This window comes from Rhincodon typus, chromosome 32 (assembly GCF_021869965.1).
Source record: "Rhincodon typus isolate 14 chromosome 32, sRhiTyp1.1, whole genome shotgun sequence".
In the NCBI taxonomy this organism is placed as follows: Eukaryota; Metazoa; Chordata; class Chondrichthyes; order Orectolobiformes; family Rhincodontidae; genus Rhincodon; species Rhincodon typus.
The window spans coordinates 20,346,128-20,363,845 of record NC_063363.1 but is presented as its reverse complement, the minus strand read 5'-3'; the positions used below and the strand labels follow the sequence as shown (position 1 = coordinate 20,363,845).

General features: G+C 38.0%; 1 protein-coding gene across 1 annotated transcript in view; it reads left to right on the top strand.

Annotated features, from left to right (window-relative positions):
• The first annotated feature begins 1,771 nt into the window (after positions 1-1,771).
• Positions 1,772-17,718, top strand: part of LOC109920127 (CXADR-like membrane protein) — a 108,699-nt gene continuing 92,752 nt past the window's right edge. The window contains exons 1-2 of the mRNA XM_020520153.2: positions 1,772-1,899; positions 2,620-2,758. Coding sequence (XP_020375742.1) covers positions 2,722-2,758 — 37 coding nt within the window. The 5' untranslated portion in view covers positions 1,772-1,899; positions 2,620-2,721. The remainder of the gene's footprint in view (positions 1,900-2,619; positions 2,759-17,718) is intronic.

The window sequence follows — 17,718 nt, the reverse complement described above, 5'->3', positions numbered from 1 at the left end:
GTTCTTTTCTCACTACCTTTAGTTTCAGGGGTTTTGATTTTGGCTAATAATTTCCTACATAGAACCTTAGGAAATGCCTTCTAGAAGTCAATGTAAAGCACATCCATTGATCTCTCAACTATTCTAGTTACTTCCTAAAACATTAAGGAGGATTGTTAGGTATGGGCTATTATTTACAAATCCTTGTTCACTGTCTGAAATCAGCACAAATCTCTCTAAGAGTTCAGTCACTCTGACCTTAGTTATGAATTCCAATAGCTTTTCCACTGCAGATATTAGCCTGACAGGTCAAGATTTCTTGGTTTCTCACCTGTGTTTCTTCACATTTAGGTTACTACGTTCACCAGAACAATAAGCTCATGCCTGGAACTGAACATGATGCCCTGTTTAATGTCATAAAGAGCATCCTCTGGTACCTGAATTGAGTTTGTAAGCAAGAGGATTGACAATTTCTGCCACTTTAAAAGCCAAGGGTAGATTTGTCAGAACATTTATTTGAAATGCCATCATTTTTCATAAATCAAACACTGAACCATATCTTACAAATGTGTAGACCCTCTTATATATTCAGGTTATTATGCAACACCTGGCTAGTATTACACTTCCCTTAAGATCTGGTTCTGATGTTCTGTGAAGATATCATCCTCACTGCCTAACAGTTTTCTCACATAACAATTGAAGTTATTGGAGCACCACCCATTTTCCATTACAGAGCAAAATTTAATTCAATGCCAGCATTAAAAGCTGATTCCAGAATATCACATAGCAAAAATATCATATTATTGTTACAACTGCACCCTCATTTGAATCCACTCTGTTAATTGGCATGAAAGATATTCTTTATCCAACATTAGTAAGAAATGTAGAATGAAATCCATATTGAAAAATATGGCATGCTAAGAGCATCAAAACAAGTTTTACATCAAAAGTATTGCCAAAAATTCCCAATAATATTATTCTAGATAATCCAAGACAATCACTGGCACAAAAATACCATATGATAATGATAAAGGTAAAACTGTGCATGTGTAAAGCAAGAAAGAATTAACTTGAATTTTCAAAAACAACTAAATTTAAATCTGTGCAGTATCTTTGCAAGCACATTACTTAACCGGTTTGTGAAAATATAAATCACAGCCAAATGTGATAATAAGGAATTTGATCATTTGTCTTTTTTAAATCTAAGCTGAGCTTCTCTGTTGTAAAGTTCAGTTGTTGAATTTTGTTTAATTGTTTACTTTCATGAATTGTGAGCATTGCTGGTGGTGGGCTATGAAATCCATCTCCCGCACCTCACTTTCAAACTTTCTGCCTATATCAAAACCTGATGGGCTGAGTTAAAAGCAGAGAAAAGCTCCACCTCTTTATCCATTTATTATATGGGAGGGAAGAGCTGTGCTATTATAGCTTCACAGACACCAAGGCTGACATTGGGTATAGATGTATCATAGAATCAAATAACAGAGAAGGAGGCACAATACTGTCCATGCTGGAGATCTGAAATAAACACAGGGAATGCTTGAGAAACTCAGCAGGCCTGGCAGCATTTGTGGAGAGAAAAATATAATCAATGTTTCAAGTCCAGTATGACTCTTCTTCAGAATTCTGTCTTCTTCAGTGTTCTGAAGAGGAGTCATACCAGACTTGAAACGTTACCTTTGTTAACGCAGAAGGAGGCCAATCAGCTCATTCTTGACTCTGCCAGCTCTTTCACAGTGTTCTCTAAGTAGCCCCACTCCTTACTTGTGTAGGAAGCATTTCTCTTCTGGAAGCCAACCTCCTTTCCTCTCAAATACAACAGATTTCGATTTAAAGACATTACTGAGATTTTTTTAGTGGAGGAGGCGCAGTGGGAACTAATCAGACATTCACATTTTAACACCATTCTTCACCATAAAGGTACGACTTCAGGTGATCAGGTTTGTGCATGGATTTTTTTTACCACTTCTATTTTAATTGACAATAATCGCGTTGAAAAATAGTTAAATGGAGGAAATATCGGCAGGGCTGATGTTCTAATGACATATCTGAAGAAAAACATTGGGCAGATAATTATTTACAGGCACTGAACACAATGAATCAAACACATGATGCTAAGCAAGAAGCAAAGGTTTTATATTTAAAACTTTGCTTATGGAAACCGATGAGATTCATTTTAAATTGAAAGTTTAACTTTGAAAGTTTTTCCTTTTCGTTTATAAATCGCCCCGCTACGAATGTTAAGATGACATGTTTGTTTAGACCACTCTGCAAAGACAGGCATTCATAGCCAGCAATCACACACTTGTAATGTTAGTTTAGACGGAGAGGAAAGAAAAACACCCTATACTTTTTTGCAGACTTGTGGTTAGACTCGCTCTCTGCAACTTGCAGATAGGAAAATGTGTGTAATTTCAGCTCTGGCGATCACTGCCCTCTCCATTCACTCCCCTGAAACGAATCAATCAGCCCTCAACGTAACGGATCTGTCCCATCAACTCCCTACGAAAGGCGACTCCAGCACTCTCCACTTTGCATCTGGGCAGTTGACTGGGTTGACAAGGGCAGTCACTGTACTGTTTTGGAGAGAGGTAAATATCCCTTGTGGAGGCATTCCTTCTGATGTTTTAATGTGTTCAGGTCTGTCCCAGCATTCCAGTCCCACAAATTCAGGAGGCGGAGGACGAAGCACGAAAGTCTCCCATCAAGTTGTGGATTAAATGTCGAATTTTTAAAGCTACCATGATTTTGACCTCTCTCAGTTTTGTGCTGCTTCTCGGTAAGTAGTGTTTTGTTTTTGCCCCTCCAAGTTAAATGATTCGTAATGAAGTGTAAAACTTCGTATAAAACTACTTGAATTGTTTCTGTCTAAATCTTTTTGGAGTCTAATAAGTACTTTGTCCTAGTGTGGGTGAGACTGAGGGACCTGCATGAAATTTCTTTTATTCAAAGAATGCTTGTGTTACATTAGGAAGTATGTTTCCTACATGGATTTATTTTTCTATAATTTACTGGAACTTTTAGTGATTTTTGAAAAGATTAACAAAGCCTTTTATTGTAGCCTTGACCATGTGCCATTTGTGAATAAATTAACAGTACTATTGTGTGCATAATTGTCTTAAAGTCTTTTTAGTTCAGTTAAAAACTTTTCCAGTGCAATTGACTTAGTAAAAAGCAGCCTTGTTTCCAAAAGATGTAACTCGACCCATATTGGAAACAGATGTGGGATGTTAAATTAACAGTTTCCAGACCAACGTATATACATATATATAATGTGTATAAAGCAGCAGCCGAGGTTAATGAAAGGGTGGAGGATAAGGTCTATAGAAAAAAGAATTTTGAAGAAAAGATTAATATCAATTGATTGTTCTGCGAGTGGCTGTTTATCATTGAGTATGTGATGGTCTGCCTTTTTGTGTGGCCCTAGGGCCTCTGCAGTCGTGAAACAACTGGAGCGAGACCAAAACCTTGACCTGGCGCGTGAAGCTGTGGCACTTGGGTGTGAGCCATTTGAGAGATGGTTTACAGCACTCTGTGAGCTGCCCTGACCCTGCATGCTGTCCCTGCACCATCCTATGAGACCAAGGGACTTGAAGGCATGTCAGCTACATAGGGATCAGTCAGTTGCTGTTTTCTTTGTTTTTGAAAGACTTAATTAGCATACAGTTACTTGAAGCTAAACAACTCTGATTGGTCTTAAAACCAGAATGTCAAATAGTTTTAAAAAAGGATACATTTGCTTTCAGTGGAGCATAATATTTGCTCTGTATCATTTCTAAATAAACCATTATGAGAAGAATTGCAAAGCTTTGCTTTTTATTACTTTTTGGTGTGCTTTCTATCAATGTGGATTTACAAGGAATAGGTCAAAACCCACCAGGCACACTGGTTTCTGATTCATTCATGTTTTTCGATTTCTAAAGATTTAATTTGTTGGTATTTTTTAATATTTACACTTAGTATTGCATTGTTTGCATTTGGGACATTGGTTACCAAGTCCACAAACTTTGGACTTTATTTTAATGTTAAATCAATGCAACAGCATGCCCTTTCACAATTAGCTCATTGTTAGCACTATTAAACTTCAGTTTGAACATGTGAAAATACCTGAAATATGCTCTAGAAAAGCTTGGATAAGGGTGGCTGAGAAGGTTGAGTTGAAAACACCCTCAGCAGAAATTAGAAGGGTTATGAAAAATAAACTTATAGAGATGGGTTTTGATGGGCATTGTGAAGGTGTGGAGGAGCTTAAGGGAATACTGGATTACATTAAGAATACACATTATCTCTAATGGAACCTGATAAAAGGTTAGAGACAGGAGAAAAAGCTAAGAGGTGAGGCAAAGGGCTGAAGAAAAGTTGGAGAAATAGGTTCAGTGAAGCCACAGAGGGATTGGAACAGTAGTAAAAAGGTTTTGAAATCAAAATTTTTGATGCATCACCACAATGAATAATGGACAATTATTGATATGGCCCTACGTTGTTACTGCATAAAGCAACTTTTGTGTAAGTGATACAGTTTTGACTTAGACAAAATGAATGAAGAAATCACTCAAGTTTACTTTTTTTCTCTGTTTTGAATAAACACAATGCCATTTCCAACTGGACCAAAAAGAAATACAAATATAGTATGTCACAAAGAATCCAATCTGAAATATTACATTCACACAAATCTTTATCAAATAATTATTTACATTTTGAATTAAGACATAGCTTAACATTAGAAAGTATGTTAACTGCATTGAACAAAAGTTTTCCCAAATGTGTTAATGTGTATGATATTCCTCAATGTTAAGGCAACATTTGACCAAGTGTAGCGTCAAGGTGATCATGCAGCATTGGAGTCAATGGAAATAAGAGAGAACTCTCCATTGTTTAGATGATTGCACAATTTTCAGCACTATTTGCAATTTCTTGGATACTGAAACAGTATATGTCAGCCTGTAGCAAGACCTGGTCAATATTATTTGCTGAAAAATGGCAATCAAAATTTGAGCCACGCAAGCATTGGGCAATAACCAGCACTAATATAAGAGAATTGAACAATCTGTGTGACTTTCAATTCTATTGTTGAACCCCACGAAAACCCCATAGTGTGATCATTGAACAAAATATACTGGACCAGCCAAATTAATGCTGTGACTATAACAGTAGGCTGGAGCTTGGGAATTCCATGGTGAATAACTCACCACCTGGCTCTCAAAAGCCTGTCCAGCATCTGCAAGGCACAAATCAGGTATGCGATGGAATACTCCCCTGGATAAGTGCAATTCCAACAACACTCAGTAAACTCAACACCATCTCAGAAAAACAGCTGCTTGATTAGCACCTCATCTACCACTTAAACATTCACTTCTTCTGCCACATTGTCAATACTCTTGCCACATCTTGTACATTAAAAATGTTTAAGTGGTGAAGCTTTGCTTTCTTTTCTCCAAGTGTTAAAGGGACAAAACATGTCTAACTTCTGATATAGGATATTTCCTCTACAATTTAGTTAGGCAATCAGTTAGCTAATCCACCTAGCCCTTTTTACCGCATCCAGCCTTTAGATCCACTAGAATTATGGATATGAATGTGATCTTACAGCATCATTGTCTGGAAATGAGGTAAAGTTATTAGCTTTGAAATCATGCAGCTGTTCTTTGTTCTATCTGTTCACCTGTGAAATGGAGGCTCTCAAAGGTCAGCAGGAATCTTATCCTCCTTATTGTTAACATAGTTTTAATGCACTCTCATGATTTGGACACTGACCTTTCTGGAATGAAATTAGGAAATCCTTCCACATGAAAGATTTGAAACTCCTTTTTGTCAAATGGCAATTGATACTAGATCAGTTGTTAATTTTAAATGTGAGTTTTATACTGAACATATAGATTTTTATGAACCAAAAGTATGAAGGGATTTGGGTCAAAAATGGACATATGGCTAAATTCTCAACATGAATCTCACATATCCTATTGATCCACCCAACATGATTCCTGTGATTTTCTGCTGGAAGTGATGTTACAAGTACAAACCTTGTGACATCAACGTTGTCACTTGCCAAAAATAGACTGACATATTTTAATTATACAGCATAATGGGAAATACATCATACAATGTATTTGCATATTAGAAACATGAACATTATCAGGCACTGGGAGACAGGAAAGATGCACTAGAGTCCAACAGTGAGAAAAACATCGAGACCCAACAAGTATTGATGGCAGTAGTGTGGTGGCCAACAGGCAAGAGTAGAAGTTTAGAAATGGGGACCACAGCTGGAGATGCCTTGAATGGTATCCAGTAGTCAATTGTTGGTTGGAGAAGGAAGAGGGGGACAGTCAGCTGATTGTATCAGCAGAATGACAAAGACTAGTTACTTGCCTATGTTCAGCATGGACGTTACCCAAGCCCTGAATGGTTGCCATAAATATTACCATAGAAAGGAATGAGATGGACTTGAGGTCAGGCTATTCAATTCTGAGATTTTAAGCCTTTCCATTGCAAAAGAGGGAGAGAGTGTTAAAAATCAACACCACTGGGTTCAAGGAACATTTGCTCATTCCTGGGATTGGGAAAAATTATCTTTTAAAAGGAAACTCCATTTGATGCACTCAGAAATGGTGTAAACTTGAAAATGAAAATGTAAATAATGAAGGAAAATTGAACTGTTCTAGCAACGTTGCTGGCCACATCATATTGTAGCTCATGTAGGCAATTTGGGTCCAAGCGATGAACATTATCTGCTTCCTTTCCCAGTGGCCCTGATGAGTGAAACCATTAAAAAAAGCATTGATTTTCACGCTTGTAGCCAAGCTAAAGTTTCATTTCTGAAGAAGGGTTCAGATCCAAAACGTCAGCTTTCCTGCTCTTCTGATGCTGCTTGGTCTGCTGTGTTCATCCAGCTCTACACTCTGAGTTATCTCAGATTCTCCAGCATCGGCAGTTCCTACTATCTCTAAAGCTTCAATAGCTATTTTGAGAAAAACACTAAACATTGTTTGAACATATAGTATGGCTAATTTGAAAAGGGCATCAGCTTGTGGCAGTTACTTATCCAAGGTGGCATTTCATCCAGCTGTATAAGAACCAGATATTTCTGATTTCAGGGCAGATGTGTGCTGCAGAATGCCACACCCTATCTATCATATGCATTGTGATTAACTCAGGGCTCCAGCTCAGCCAAAGACAGGCTCTAGTATTGATGAAAAAATCAAAAATGCCTGTTGGACCACAAGCTTTTACAATACCAACTTCCCTAAAAGCTCATGGAGCTGCAGTGCATTTAAATTAATATTTAGCACCTGTAACTGTTCTTGTGCGGTTGATGGGAGTTAGTATTCAGAATCTGATTGTGGTATGTCTGGTTGAAGTAACGCAGGATGTAAGATAAATTAAACTTGAAAGCAGGAATCTGAAGATTCTCAGCAGGTATGAGATTGTTTTTACTTGTATTTTTTAATGGTGATGCCCGTACCACAGTCTTTGCCATCTTGACATAACTCACACTGAGCATCCATGTCATCTGCTGTAAAGATATTGTTATACCGTCATGACAGTATTATTTGTGTTAACATATCCTCTTCCCTCAGCATTTTTCAATTCATTTCTCCTGTCACAAGTTAGATGTAAGCTGTCATTGCTGCAAAGGGTAACTTTTATTTCCAGAAAGGCCAACCCGCCTCACCTGTATTTCACATAGCAGTACATGCACTCTTTCAGACAGCATGCATTTAACCATAGTAGCTTCATCTCAATGGAGAGCAAACATTTTGGTCCAATAGTGCTCTGGAAATACAATGTGCAGGGATTTTGTATGGATAAGGCTTCCATATTGATTGTTAGCTTACAAGATGAAACTTGTTCAAATAATAGATTTGTCCTCTGTAATCTGGAGTTCATAATTATGCTAATTATGAGGCCTTGAACTGGACATATTTTAGGCAATCATGGAGAGTTGAGTGAAAGGAAGAGGGGCTTGAGAGGCTGGGAGAGAGAGAGAGAGAATGTATGACCAAAGCAGAGACTAAACAGAAATTCATTTACATCTTCCTCACCGTCATTTTTGCTTAGGTCAGTGGGTTTCTTTCTTTTTATGGAAGGTACAAGAGAGTCATTTAAGGCTCTGAAAATTATATTGTAATTAGTCAGACAGAAGAATTCTCTAAGGTGTTTTGTCCGAACCTGTGTGCACTTAGGCAAAATAGTGGTACATGGAAGAACTTGTACACTGTAAGATAAAGACACATTAATCAATGGATTTAAAAATATGATACACTTTACCCTAGAGTTGCTGAGTTAATGTCTGCTAGCTCTTTCATGGATTATTTTGTAATTTCTTCCCTGCGTGAATAAATTTTCCTTTGATAAGCTACACATCTGACTACAGTTCTCTCTACTAGTCAGATCCTTTGTTTTTGTCTACTTACGTATGTATTAAGGAATTTATGATCAACATTTCCATGTTTGTATAATCTAAAGCTCTCAGACCTCACCTTTTTTCTGAAGAAGTGTCTAGGCCTGAAACGTCAGTCTTCCTGCTCCTCTGATGCTGCTTGGCCTGCTGTGTTCATCCAGCTCTACACCTTGTTATCTCAGACCTCACCTACTGCATTTGTTACCTAAAGTGAACTTTTCCTGTCTTAAACACATCCATTACAGCCCCTGAAGCCACATTATTCTTAGTGCAATTAGAGATGGGCAATAAATGTTGACAGTGCCAGGAATGCCCCGATTCCCATTTGAGCATTTTTTTTCTTCACTCTTCATTTCACAAGTCTGTCAGATCCTGAACATAACCTATTTTGTGAAATTGCTCTAACGGTGGTGTTCAATGTATTACCACTCCACTAACTGTCAGTTAGTTGGCTTGCCATTTTACAGAGCGGCATATGAGTAAATCCAGAATCAAAGCTACGATTTTATGATATTTATTTAGTACAGCTAACAACATTGGTTGAGGTTAGAGGGTTTGAGCAGTAGGGAGAGGCTGAATAGACTGGGGCTATTTTCCCTGGAATGCCAGAGGCTGAGAGGTGACCTTATAGTGGTTTATAAAATCATGAGGGGCATGGATAGGATGAATAGACAAGGTCTTTTCCATGGGCCGAGGGAGTCCATAACTACAAGACATAGGTGTAAGATGAGAGAGGAAAGATTTAAAAGGAACCTAAGGAGCAACATTTTCACACAGAGGATGGTGCATGTATGGAATGCCAGCGGAAGTGGTAGAGGCTGGTAAAATAACAACATTTAAAAGGCATCTGGATGGGTAAACAAATAGGAAAGATTTAGACAGATATGGGCCAAATGCTGGCAAATGGGAGTAGATTTATTTAAGATATCTAGTCAGCGTGGACAAGTTGGACCAAAAGGTCTGCTTCCATGCTGTACATCTCTATGACTCTATGACTCAGTGCATGATAGCTTAAAAAAGTGCCCTGTTGCACTCCACCATAAACCAGCTTTGATAACTGTTTTAATATAACACATTATGTAGTTGGAACAGGATGTATAAATATGGGCTAACTAGGATAGTGCACCATGTAAAATTGCATTCTGTTTTACAACTCTGTTGTAAATTCTGCCAAGTCAGCAAATTTGGCTTTTAATGCTGGATTAAGAATTAAAGACAATACTTAAGTGATTTTGTTTGAACATGACTAAGCTATGGATAGCACAAATTCATACTTTACAGCATGTTACATTTGATTTGCCGTGTAACTGATGAATTGCCTAGTCATTTAGGCATTCTAAACACGATGACAAAACAGTCTTTCAAACTTGCCCTTGGATATTTATCCTGTAAAAAACACAAACACGTAGAAAATATTATCAGGAGTAGGCCATTCGGCCTTTCAAGCCTGCTATGTCATTCAGTTTGATCATTGCTGATCATTCAACCCAATACCCTGTTCCTGCTTTCTCCCCATTCCCTTTCTTCATTCTAGCCCTACGAACTATATCTAACTCCTTTTTGAAAATGTTCAGTGTTTTGGACTCAGCTACTTTCTCTGGCAGAGAATTCCACAGCTCAAAACTCTCTGAGTGAAAATGTTTGTCTTCAATGTCAGTCCTACATGGTTCACTCCATGTCTTTAAACTGAGGCCTCTGGTCATTGGGAACCTCCTTCCTGCATTTCTCCTGTTTGGTCCAGTCAGAATTTTATACGTTTCCATGAGATGCCCCTCATTCTTCTAAACTGCACTTAGCAAAAGTAAAGGTAAAATCACCATAGTCTTACCAGACTTAGGGCTGCACTCTCATGAGAGAGAGAGAGAGACCAAGAGAGATAATAGCCGGTGAGTTTACCCTGAGGGTTATCATGCCTCAGGCAAGGGGAGAGGTTGAGAAGGACATTCGTTCATGGTAACCTCAGCTGGTGTGGGAGTTGAATGCATGCTGTCAGTGTCAGTCTGCGTTGCAGCTGTCAGCTGTCCAGCTGACTGGGCTAACTGACCCCTTCCTTTCCAGCATATATTGTCCTAACTGATTCAGTCTCACTTCATACATCAGTTTGGCCATTCTATGAATCAATCTGGTAAACCTTTGTTGCACTCCCTTACAGCTGGATGCAGCAACCATTTAAATAAAACCAAAATACCTTTGAAAGAAGCACAGGAAGTGCTGGAGAAGATCAATGGGTCTGGCAGATGTTCCCGATGATGGATGTGTCCAGAACCAGGGGTCACAGCCTGAGGATTCGGGATAGACTATTTTGGATGGAGATGAGGAGATATTTCTTCACTGAAAGAGTGGTGAGCCGATGGAATTCATTACCATAGGAAGTAGTTGATGCCAAAACATTGAATGTATTCAAGAGGTGTCTAGATATAGCACTTAGAGGTGAATGGATCAAAGGTTATGGGGAGAAAGCAGGATTAGGCTACTGAGTTGGGCGATCAGCCAGGATCATGATGAATGGCCTCCTCCTGCTCCTATCTTCTGTGTTTCTTTGTTTCGATATTAATGTTTCAAGTCCAGAATGATGACTGTTCAGAGCTCTGCAGTAATCATGGTTTATGCCAATATCGCTATGAAAATCTGGTTTGAATCTGACTGTACAATCGTGAATAGTGCAAAAATAATAACAAGGCAAATCAGAATATCACTGAACTGTAGTCTAGATGAATGATGCTCTTTACAAAGGCCTTTGGAGCTGGCTGTATGTGAATGGACCTTGAACTTTGAGATACATTTTCTTCCCAGACCAAATTCTTCCACAGGTATAGTTACAAACAATAACCATTGATATCTGTGTGTCATGTATTCTATTGTAAAGGTAGTGGCTGTAAAAGATCTAATATTGAAGTTGCATTAGCTCCACTCAATGTGGTGATTTTACACAGTTTTGTGATAGAGAATCAGGCAGTCTCAATTGCATAGTTTGAGTGGTGACAGATGTGCTATCTCCAGCTCCTAATTGTTGCAATTGTGTCGAACTAGTTAATATTATTTATACTTGTGGTATCATGCAATAATCTACATCTTGTTGCAAGGCAAGTGCTTTTTCTTGTTAAGACTCTCCAGTGATTTATCCTGTAATGCTGATAATTAGACAGGGTCCTCGATTCAGTATAGAAAGGAAAGAAACCACAAGCCACCAGTGGTTGGTACTCAGTACCAAATTCGACATGGTGATCAGTAGTGGGTGCCATTGCTGAAATATCTTAAGGTAACAACAATGGAGTTAATCTATTTAATTCAAAGGAAAGTTAACAAGCAGAGGTAAAATTAATTTACTACTTTAAGAACATTGCCACTTTAAGAAGACATAGTCAGTCAGCAAAATTCACGGCAGCAACAACAGGGTGAAAGCAGCACTCCAGAATGAAAACCTTTACTTCTAAGGTGCAGGAAAAGCAATGTGAGCTAGAAGCAGAGTGAAAACTAGTGATACTGCCACTGTGTAAGCAATTGGGAGCTCCAGGATTGGAGTTTGAGATCTTTGAGAATAAAGGGGTTAAACTTTGCAATAAAGTGCAAAAGGCCATGGTGGTGAGGAATGAAGTGTAAGGGGAATGTTATCACTTCACAACAAGTATGGGTGCCATTATGAATAGGTACTGTAAGGCATAGTTACAGTAGACTGAGCGTGGGGGCCACACTACTGAAAAAACTTATTTAAGGCGATAAAAAGACAAATTTGAAAGATTGAAGAATGAGAGTAATAGAAGAACAAGGTTAGAAGAAGTTTAAGACTTTTAAAAGCTCAGAACACATAATATAAACAGCAGTTACAGCTGGGGAATATTTATTAATGCTGCAGAAACAGAAGTTTATTTAAAATCGTGTAAAGGGATGTTCATTGTGCTTAGGCCACAAAAGGCAGCGAAGAAGAGAGAAACCTCCACCTTGGCTGCAGAAGATGGAAAATTTCACCAAGACATGGAAATGTACCATTTGATCTTTACAAAGGTTAGGAGATCCTCAGTGAGCAGTGAAAATGATACAATATTGTCAGTTAATACATTAAGGAAGCTTGAAAGAAGTAACACAATACAGTTTTGTCAGGTAAATGAACTTAACATATTGTTGGGAAATTTGCTTATCATATTGCCATAATATAGAAATCAAAAGCTTGCAGACAGAGAAAATATTGTTACTCTGTTTATTGTAAAAATAGTTGGACTTTAAGATGACAATATTTAAACAGCATTGATTTAATTCAAGAATATAAGCTTGAAGACAGTGGACTACAAACAGTATTAAGATGCAACATATTTAAAACAACTTTAAAGGTATAAAAGTAAATAAACAAATTAAGAAGGAAATAAAGGAAGATAATAGATTGAAGTTAGATAAATTAGGACATAGCATTGGACATCATGGAGAAAACAATTTTTGAGATCCAAATTACTTCAAAATTAAACACAAAATCTAGAATAAGACAAAATAATCCATTATTCTAATCAAAAGGCCAGATACGGGATAATATTATGAATTACCAAAATCCCAAAGGAGAAATAAATACTTTTGACTGAGGTTTTAAAAGCCTTTGGTAATTTCTTCAATTTGAGAACAGAATAGAACAAATAGAATTCACAAACATGCAAGATCCAAATGAAGAGGTCAGCTTCCAAGGCAATCTATGGATAACTTCATTAATGACCTTTATAGATTAGTGGAAAACTGTGACGATGGAGCTTTGAAAGCAGAATTCAAAAGGGTCAGACTTTTGGAATTACTGATGAATCTGTGTTAGATTTCGTACGGTTGGAAAATATTTAAAATTGGACAAATAATTGTCATGAAAGTAGAAACCAGAAAGTTCTCAGACATATTCTGACAGGAAAGGAACAACCTTACCTGAGGAGAGAAACAGAATCTATTCACTTTATAACGTATTGACACACTGAAGAGACATGTGATAAGGCAACACAGAGTGTAAGCTAAAATGCAGGTGCTCAGGGTCAGTATCAGCTCTGTGGAACAAACAAAGCCTCTCAGGCGTGGACATTATCCAGCAGCATTCCCTCCAATTTTGTTTGCTTCTACATTGATCTTCAAGGTCACCAAGCACAGAACATTGGAGCACACAGAGAGCTTTGGTACCAAGCCATAACATAATAATGCTTCTGTAAGACTATAGGTCACTTCCAGAAGATGTGCCAATGTAAGGCATTGTTTTAGAGCTGCAAAATGGGATAAGGTTACACATAGAAAGATCAATATAGTGGAACAATCTCCTTTTAATTCCCTTAGGAGAAATTAATGATTCACTCAAATGGACTTTCACAGAACTTATGTATGTCAGTGGATATCGTGTCCATTTCAAGCCTGATACTGGAACAAGTGTCACTAACCTATCTGATCAGATACTAGGAATGAAGAAATGGAAGTTCCAGCCTACAAAGATGAAACACATGGTCCAGCTGGATCACTTCCCAAAATCAAGTGTATGCCACCTGTAACACTGCAACACAAAAGGTGCATAAAAGTTGAAAATATATAGCTCACAGTCAATACTTCTCACATTTGAACCTGCGCACATATCCTGGGCCATAACATCCTTGTGGTAGCATGAGTTCAAGAGTTCCTGTTTCCCGAGAACAACTGATTCAGAAACAAAATTTTGTCAATCAACAGGTCAAGGGGCAACCAGTAGAGAATTTCATTGGTCTGCCTAACCCCAGAAGAGAATGAACCTATTGAAATTACATAAGAGATTTATTTCACACTGTCAACAGGAAGGAGGTTATACAATTTACAGAACTACTAGAAATATTTTCCATTGCCATCATCACCAAATAACTTTTTAATCATTGTCTCTTGAAGTGGACTTGTTAGTGCCGGTGGAAGAGGTGGACATGATAGAGCAGCAATTCTCCAGTGACATGACTGAGGATGTGAAAATGTCTGGTCCACCAATATGACAACTGCAGAGGGTGAATGAAGATATCCGACCTCATCAACAAGTTGAAGAGCGAGCATACTTTAAGACAGATGTATCAGCAGATTGAGAGTGAAGGTTTGCTTCAAAATAAAGATGAAGCTGCATGTGACTCTGTAGAAACTAGACCATCATCCTCGATTCAGGATATGGTCACCAAAAGATGTTACCTTGTCTGAACATTGAGGATACTATAAAAAAGAGAATACTGTTCAAATCAACAAAGACTTACCGTTTCAGAAATCCAGGATACTCGAAGAAAGAAAATCCTTGTTATAACTGAACAGTCATATTCCATGATGGACATTCATGAGATTAAGAGTGTCACAGGTGATGTTGTGGGACAACTATGTAAGATAGCAAGGAAGAGTTCCTCTGAAATGGAAATTTGGGAGATTAAAGGTCCTCCAGATAAGGAAATGGACCAATTATTGAGTTAACAGAATCAACATCCTCAGTGAAGGACATGAAAGAGATAAAAGATCCTCCAGCGGTGAAACAATTCACAGACTAATCAAGATCAAGATCAGAATCAAAGTTCAACAGTCCTCAAGCTAATAACCTATCAATCTTCCACTGGCTTAGGAGTCAAATTCTACGAGAAATAATGAAACATGAGTGTCAAGTCTTCAAGGAGTGAAGCTGGGAAATACTTTGTTCACAAATAATCAGTTTCGAAATTTGGAACTCTGTTTTGGAAACAGTGATTGGTGCAAGGTCCAATGTCAATTTCAAAACTGAGATTGATAGATTTTTGTTAACCTAAAGTATTGAGGCAAATCTTCTCAACTGCGAGCCAAGACGTCCATTTAGGTCGTAAGATGGGATTTTGAGATCATAAGTATTGAAGCAACAGTGGCTACTGTAGTGCTTAGACTGCATGCTTTACTGGAAATTAGGTGCGCCCAAAGGAGGGGGAGTTAGGGATATAAAGGAGGGGGGACACAGAGATGAAGGTGGAGGAGATGGGGGTGTACAAAGGAAAGGGAAATGGAGTGTGAATGAAGATGATATGGGGGATGCATGAAGGATGGGGAGATGGAGCAAGCGCAATTTCTTAACCTCCACCCCATTCAAATTCAACAAGTAGCTCTCATAACAATTAATCATTATCGTCAGCTTACACAAAGTCTGAGGCATTAAAATGGGGTCATACAAAGCAGATGTTTGAAAAGTTACTTTATTAAGGAAGATGGGGTAAAATGGGGTACATAGATTTAAGCTACAGATCAGCCATGCTATCAGTAGATGTTGGAATTGGATTTTGAGGGCTAACTGACCAATTCCCATTCCTAAGCTCCAATAACAATGTCTTGAAACATTTTATCGTCTGGTTGCCATCAGATCTGAGCCTTATGATTATTGCAAAGTTGGGTAGAGTACTGGTGGATTGGGAGGCAGGAAGTTAGAATTTAATGTTTGTAAAATGCCAGTAGGGAAAACATTGTGAGGTCTCTTTAAAAGATCATGTGCTTTTTATGTGCTTAAAGATTTAAAATGGATGCCTGTGAGCAGCAGCTTGAAAGTTTGCAAGTAACAGAGAGCACCCAAATTGAAAGATTTTATATCAAAAGGCCATATAGTTCATAGGCCAAGCAGTGTTTTTTTTTAACCAGGACAACAGGCTTTTGAATTTAGCCAATCAATTTGAACCAGGTACTTAGATACTAAAAAACCTATTAATTTAAGTGTGATGGTTTTGACAACGTAGGACCAATCCTATTGTAAGGAATATTGATATGTCATCAAGGGTATAAAAGAAGGGGGCAGTTGGGCAAAGATCCCAGACCTAGCTGCCATCCACCAGACCTAATGGCCCTTAGCTCAAGAGCAAATCACTGGCTCTCACAGCCTCGTTTACATCTCAGAGAAAGCACCATCTAGATAACAACGATACTAACAGCACAACTAGTTAATACTCCTGACAGAAGAATCAACGGAGAAGGCATTCCTGACCGAAGAATCTACAGAGAAGGCACAGAACATTCTGGAAGACACATAACCTGGCCGTAATTTTGGGAAACTAAATTCTATTTTGTTTTGATATAAGTGGGACTTGTATTTATTGGAACAGCATACCATCAGAATCTTGCTTTATTCAGGAATAGTTAGTAGTTGGAAGGGATTTATTTGTTTTGTTAATAGTTTAGTTAATTTGTTCACTGTTAGAGTTAGATAAATAAATTGTTACTTGTTGATTTTAAAGTGAGAGGCAGGGATCTATTTAAACGCTAGAAGTTGCTGAAAAGCAGGTTACACCACTTTTCACATTTCTTTTACAGATTATGGGATGAGGTGCTCCTCGTTAGGTGTTCTGGTTTTGGGTCTCAGAGCGGGGTCAACCTCCGCTTTATAATATATATATATCAGATATGTTGTATGTTGCACAATAACATAGGGATTATTACATTCCATTTCTTAAAATATTGCAGAAATCTTTGCACCATTTTCAAAGTTTGCTTTATTTACTGCCCGTGTAACCCTAAGTTAAATTTGTACTAGAAGTAATAGAAGAAAAGAAACATATGTGAATGACCATTTGATCCTGAAATGCCAGATTGAACTATAATTCTTCTCTGCTCCATTTAGTCAATTAGAAACACATTTCTATACTTAGTGACCCCTAAATGTTAATAGATCTTGTTTGAGGTTATAGCTATGTTTGTTAACATTCCAGAAATGTTATGCAGATGAAGAATAAATCAAGAAAGTTTATGAAAAGAAAACATAAAAGGAATGTTGCAACACGATTATTTATGCAGAAAGTGGGAGGAAAATCAAGCAATAGTAGATAAAAATCAACTGAAGAAGTAACACCAAAGAAGTTCTGTGCTGTCTATTGTTTGCTGTTCCATGTGTGATGATATTAGATGTCTCACAACATGCTTTAATGGTGAGGTGGTTATTTAGCAATCCAGCGTACATATTAGACATATTTGAGTCATGATCCCTTATTTCTGCCAATTGCATAAACTACCTGCGCAGCTGTTAACATCTGTCATAAGATGCTACAGATGACACGATCTGACCAGGTAAAAAATGCGCCCAATCTTTATCTGCCAGTCTAAACAATTGTAATGAATAGCCTAACTGGTGGATAATGATTAATGAAGTATGTATTACCTGTGCATGTATAGATGGCAGTGAGGACTTCACACTGCGCCAACAGTCTTCCGGCTGCCCTGCCATTCACGGAACTCCCCCCTGTCCCCACCTCACCCTGACACCTTTGTTGTTGAGTTCACCCCTCACTACTCAAGAGAGCAGGACAATGAGTGAGGTGATGGCTGAGCACCGAGGGCTGTTTCTATATAAAACCACACACTGACTAGTCAACTCTTCCATACTGTAGTGTCTGCTG